The 5325-nt window shown below is 31.6% G+C and overlaps 1 protein-coding gene across 1 annotated transcript in view; it reads left to right on the forward strand.

The window, feature by feature from the left end:
- The window catches only part of LOC118742108 (hemicentin-1), a 286471-nt gene that overhangs the window by 170937 nt on the left and 110209 nt on the right, over positions 1-5325 (forward strand). The window contains exons 3-5 of the mRNA XM_036474073.1: positions 433-556; positions 1520-1604; positions 1738-1848. Coding sequence (XP_036329966.1) covers positions 433-556; positions 1520-1604; positions 1738-1848 — 320 coding nt within the window. The remainder of the gene's footprint in view (positions 1-432; positions 557-1519; positions 1605-1737; positions 1849-5325) is intronic.

A 5325-nucleotide genomic window follows, 5' to 3' on the forward strand; every position in this document is an offset into this window, starting at 1 on the left:
TTTTTTTTTTCAAAAATCGACATTTCGAAAACGGCTGGACAAAGAAAAATCAGGAAGGCCTCTCTCAATTGTTCACATAACACAAAAAATTTGCAAAAGAAGAATGGTGTCCGAATTAGGCCGAAATGCTCCATATGTAAATCCCAATTGAATTTAAATAACAAATAGCGATACTAGATTTAAAGCTTATGCAACTTTTGGTGAAATACATAGGCATATTAATTCAATAGGATGTCAAATTCAATAGCCTTTGAATATTTTTCAAAGCCCAGTTTTATTCATAATAGTCCTTGCGGGGACATTTTGGTTCATAATTTTCAACACACCCTCCCTGGATTTCGATTTCTCAGTCAAACGATATTACGATATTTAATATGTAGACGACAACAATATCTTATACATATAAATTATTTTTTTCTCGCATTCTTACAGTTATGATACACGTGGTGCGCATGCGGGTACGCCTTCGCATTGGCGAGATGAGGAAGTGCTCGAAGATCGAGCTGTATTTCGCACACACAAAGAGCCAGCTGAATTGATTATAAATCCAGTGAAGGTATGTTGATCGTCTCAAAATTTGTATTTTAAAATTGTTGCTAGCCAAAGATTTACAACTAAAAAACGAAAAAAAGCTTAATCATTTTATATTACATATACATACAGTGACTAAAACAAATGACCACGTGTTGATTTTCTTTAAATATTCGGAATGTTTTTCGAGCTAAATGTTTCATTGTTATTCTTATATGAAAATATCGTGCAAGCTTTAACCAAGTTTCAAACTTTATACAAAATTTAGAAAAAATTCAACACACTTTCATCAAAAATTTCTACTTTTTATTCTGAATTTTTAGAAAATTTTTGGGTATGCGGTTTTATAGACCATACAATTTTAGTGTAATGTAGTGCAACTTTCAAACGGCTAAAAAATCGCGTTGTTTTTTGAGAATTTTTTTTAATAACGGATTGTTGCACTTTTTTCATATAAGTATGAATTTCTTATGAAATAAAACGAGGGCGACCGTCAGCAACAAAATTTCAAAATATCAACGCAAGTTTTTGTAAATTGCGCTTGTCATATTAAAAAATCCGAAAAAGTAGCCTCCAAAAAAATTCGCAAAAATCAATGCAATTTTTTAGGCGTTTGAAACTTGCACTTTATTAGACTAAAATAATATGGGCTAAAAACTGCATACCCAAAAATTTTCTAAAAATTCAGAATAAAAATTTTAATTTTTTGAATTTCCTAAATTTTATATAAAGTTTGAAACTGTGATTTACACGGTTTGGGTTAAAGTTTAGACGATATTTTTATACAAAAGTAAGAAAAAAAAATTTAGCTAAAAATTTGTATGAGTATTTATTTATTTTGGTCATTTGTTTGAGTCACTATTAGTTGTAAGAGTGCTAATCAACTTATCGAGTATAATCATAATTATGAATTTAGAATATCAATACAGATTTTTCACATAGAACTCAGATATATACTCATAAATAAATTTTGTTTCCTTATCAACAGGAAAAGGATGCAGGGAATTTCCGTTGCAGAGTTGACTTCAAACTCTCGCAGACTAGAAATAGTAATGTCAATTTGGAAGTTGTGGGTAAGTGTCTTTAGGAAATATACAGACATATGTACACATATACATACGTACATATAACATGTTTTCCGTATTAAAATTCCTTTGCTTTGCTTTTGCTTAACATTCGCGTTTTCTTGTTTTAATTTAATTTCAGTGCCACCACAACAGCCAACCATTTTCAACGAACGCCACATGCGGATAGAATCGCGCGCCGGTCCGTACGAGGAAGGCGGCAGTCTGGAAGTGACATGTGTCGTTTATGGCGGTAAGTTTCGTGGCTATGTTGATTAAATGTTTATGTGTATGTGCATAAAAAAATAAATAGAGCATACAATTTAAGCAAGGATGGTAATAGTTATAACTAAAATGATTTAAATCAGCATATAATCATTGTTTCAGGATTTTTATTTTTTTGCTCATAAATAATTAAACTAAAGGACTATTTTTGCTCAAAAGAAATTTTTGTAAAGTAGATTTTATTTTTCGATCTGAAATAATGATTATTTTATGACTTAAATTTTTTCGCACAGTAAACAAAAATTATTATTGGGTTTTATATTTGCACTTAAAAATGACTTCGAGCCTGACATTATGGAGGTTAACGGACCTCAGGTTTCGGGTCCAGCGAGTCCAATAACATTAGGAATTAAAGATTTGGTTCAATATCAAAAAAAGTAAAATTTTTTAAGGCTGTGTTAAATACTTATAAAACTTAAAATTCCATAGAGACGCAACCAACTGAAACTTTGACCCGAAATAAATAATAATGATTATTTTCCGAAAGTGGAAACCTTAAGAAATATGCAAATTTTTTTGAGTCAAAACATGAAAGAATTAAAAAATTGTAGCATAAAAATAATTTACTATTCTTGACAGAATTGTGGGAAAGTTTATGGCAAATTCTTAAATCGTAAATGGTGAATGGGTTGCTCGTGCACTGATTTATTATCGCGCTAGTGGCAAGAGAATGCGTTCATCGAAATTCCATGTAGCCATTTCAGCAGCGACAGCAAAAGCTAACGCAGAGTGTCATGTTGACAATAACACTTCAAGGTCCTAGCCATAAATTCACTTAACTATCGCAAATTAAAATCTTTCAAACAATTGACATTTTCTACGAAAGTCAAGTGGCATACACGCGTGGTCGGTATTATGGTTAAATGTGTGTTTTTTATGGTGTTTGGTTTTTTTTTGTGTGTTCACTTTTTTATTAGGCAACTCGTTTATATGTACATATGTACATTAGAGTGGTCCAATAAAATAAAGTCAGAGTTTTAATGCCGGCACACCCTAGGATTGATCTATATCGAAAAACAATATACCCCTATTTTTTTATTTAAAATCAAAAAATATTTAGGGAGTGCTCGAAGCGCTCAAAGTTTTCCATGTATTTTATATGGAAAAAAAATTGCGTTGAAATACTCTTGAAAATCAAAATTTTTCGATCAAAAAACTGTGGTTCTTTTCAGGAGACTTCCAGTATTAATATCCAATTATTTATTGAACAATTTTTTATGATTAAAGATTTTTTATTGGTCCCCCCATTGCATTTTCTAAGGGCTTTGGAGGACCTATAAAATATAGTTCCTATGAAAAAATTGTTGAAGAAAGAATTGAGTATTATTACTGGAAATCTCCTGAAGATAAGTAAAGTTTTTCGATCGAAAAATATTGATTTTAAAGAATTCTACACTATTTCTATGAAAAGATGTTTTTTCTGCATATAAAATACATGGAAAACTTTGAACGCTTTGAGCACTAGCTAAATTATTTTTTATTTCAAAATAAAAAAAATGTGGGTATATTTTTTCAGGTATATAACAATCCTAGGGGGTGGCGGCATTAAAAATGCGACCTTATTTTTTTACATACATTTTTGGACCACTTTATTGTACATACATTTAAACATGTATTTAAATTGCGAAAACTCAAGAATGCATCAGGTTATCAATAAAATATATTCAAAGGTGATAAAGGTAACAGAACAGTGTGGTTTTCGTGTGAAGATAGATTCGAATTTGAAATGCAACAGTTGTCTGGTGGCTCTCGATATAAACACGAAAAATGGTTTTCAATATTTTTACTTATAATTTTTCTATGCATAAGTAAAAGTATGTATATAAATCTATGGGTATACCACTCACAACTATTTGGTCGCATGATGCCATGTAGACCCGACTCTTAAGCATATACCTACCCAAAATATATAACTTATATACAGCTGCCTTAAGGTGCGTGCAAGGAATTAAAGAAATACTTTTAGAAGATTCGTTAGGAGTAGATATTACATGCCATCTAGGAATGTTTGCTACTGTCGAGGGCCGTCCGCTAGTAAAGCACAGAAATTCACGTCAGATGCAAAACGATCGGCTTGACATCTTCTCAGATATGTATTATATATCTTAGGTCCGACGTCTTTGAAAAACTAATCGAATGTGGATCTGGTATACAAAATACAATTGAATGGCGTCCACTTACCAGTTGGTGTTATCAGAATTGTTGGTCATCAATACTTGCCTGGAAAGGAAGCCCGGACTCGGCGCTGTCCGTGGCGGGCGCTGGCTTATTGCCTTCCATATAAGAATGCTATGCCAACAGAGATGAATATCAAAAGGAAAAAGTAGGCCATCTTCAGTTTTCAGTCCAGCTTTAATGAGAATCAGGAGCAGCGCTTTGAGAGACATTGGCATAAATTTTGAAGGACCTGTGCATGTACAGCCACTAAAACATTTACAAATAAATAATAAAATGGCACATCAATATGAACAAATTTGTTACTGCGCTCCATGTGTGTTTGCTCCGTTTCTAGTGTTTATGTAACTAATCTCGTGCGTAATTAATATATGTACATAAATATCTACACAAACTGGTGTACATATATACATACAAATGTAAATACCTAACCATGTATATATATACATGCGCGTAAAGCTGAATTTTTCATACGAGTATATATCCATAAACTTTAGTTGGGCACCTTTGTTAAGTGGCGCTTATGTATATTTTTTTTATTTGAAATGTTTTTATTGAGGCTTTAAGTGTACATAATCATAAACATGTGCGCATTAATTAATTAATCTAAAACCATCTACATTTGATATAACGTACAATAGTTATTAAAGCCAGACTTAAAACAATTACCATTTTCATTTTGTTAGTAAGATTAATAGTTTGGTGGGATTTCTTGATTTAATTTTATTCATATACTCTTACATACATACAATATAAGCAAACATAAATTTATGTATTGTGTGTATGCTCACAAAAGTTGTATTCCTGTTAAGCATAGAATTGGAACTACGAGTATTTTCTATGGCATAGTGAATTTATAGTTTGACTGGACAAGCGGTATGGTATGTCTTTAGTTAAGTAGGTAGTAGTTAATATATCAACTGGCAGATCAAACTCATGTAAAGAATTCAGTTCGGACTTTATTAGATATTGTCAAAATAAGCCACTGAGTTCTCTTCATTCTTACAAAATACTCAAATATCTCCCTAAAGAAAATGTGGCTCAATAGTACTATGCAAATAATTTTCGAGTTTTTTTCAACTCTGGAGCCTTAGAATGGTGAATTACTCTAGACTCTAGAGAAGGGAGAACCAGATTGAAAGCGTTTATAAAACAAAAAATATTTTTAATATTTTTATTGAGCTTTGTACCACGATTGTTTATTAGGAAAAATTGAAAAAGCAACAAAGTCTAAGCGGTAGAAGTTATAGCACTATTTCGGAGATCACCA

Source organism: Rhagoletis pomonella, unplaced genomic scaffold (assembly GCF_013731165.1).
Source record: "Rhagoletis pomonella isolate Grant_MI unplaced genomic scaffold, Rhpom_1.0 Rhpom_scaffold_00001, whole genome shotgun sequence".
Taxonomy (NCBI): Eukaryota; Metazoa; Arthropoda; class Insecta; order Diptera; family Tephritidae; genus Rhagoletis; species Rhagoletis pomonella.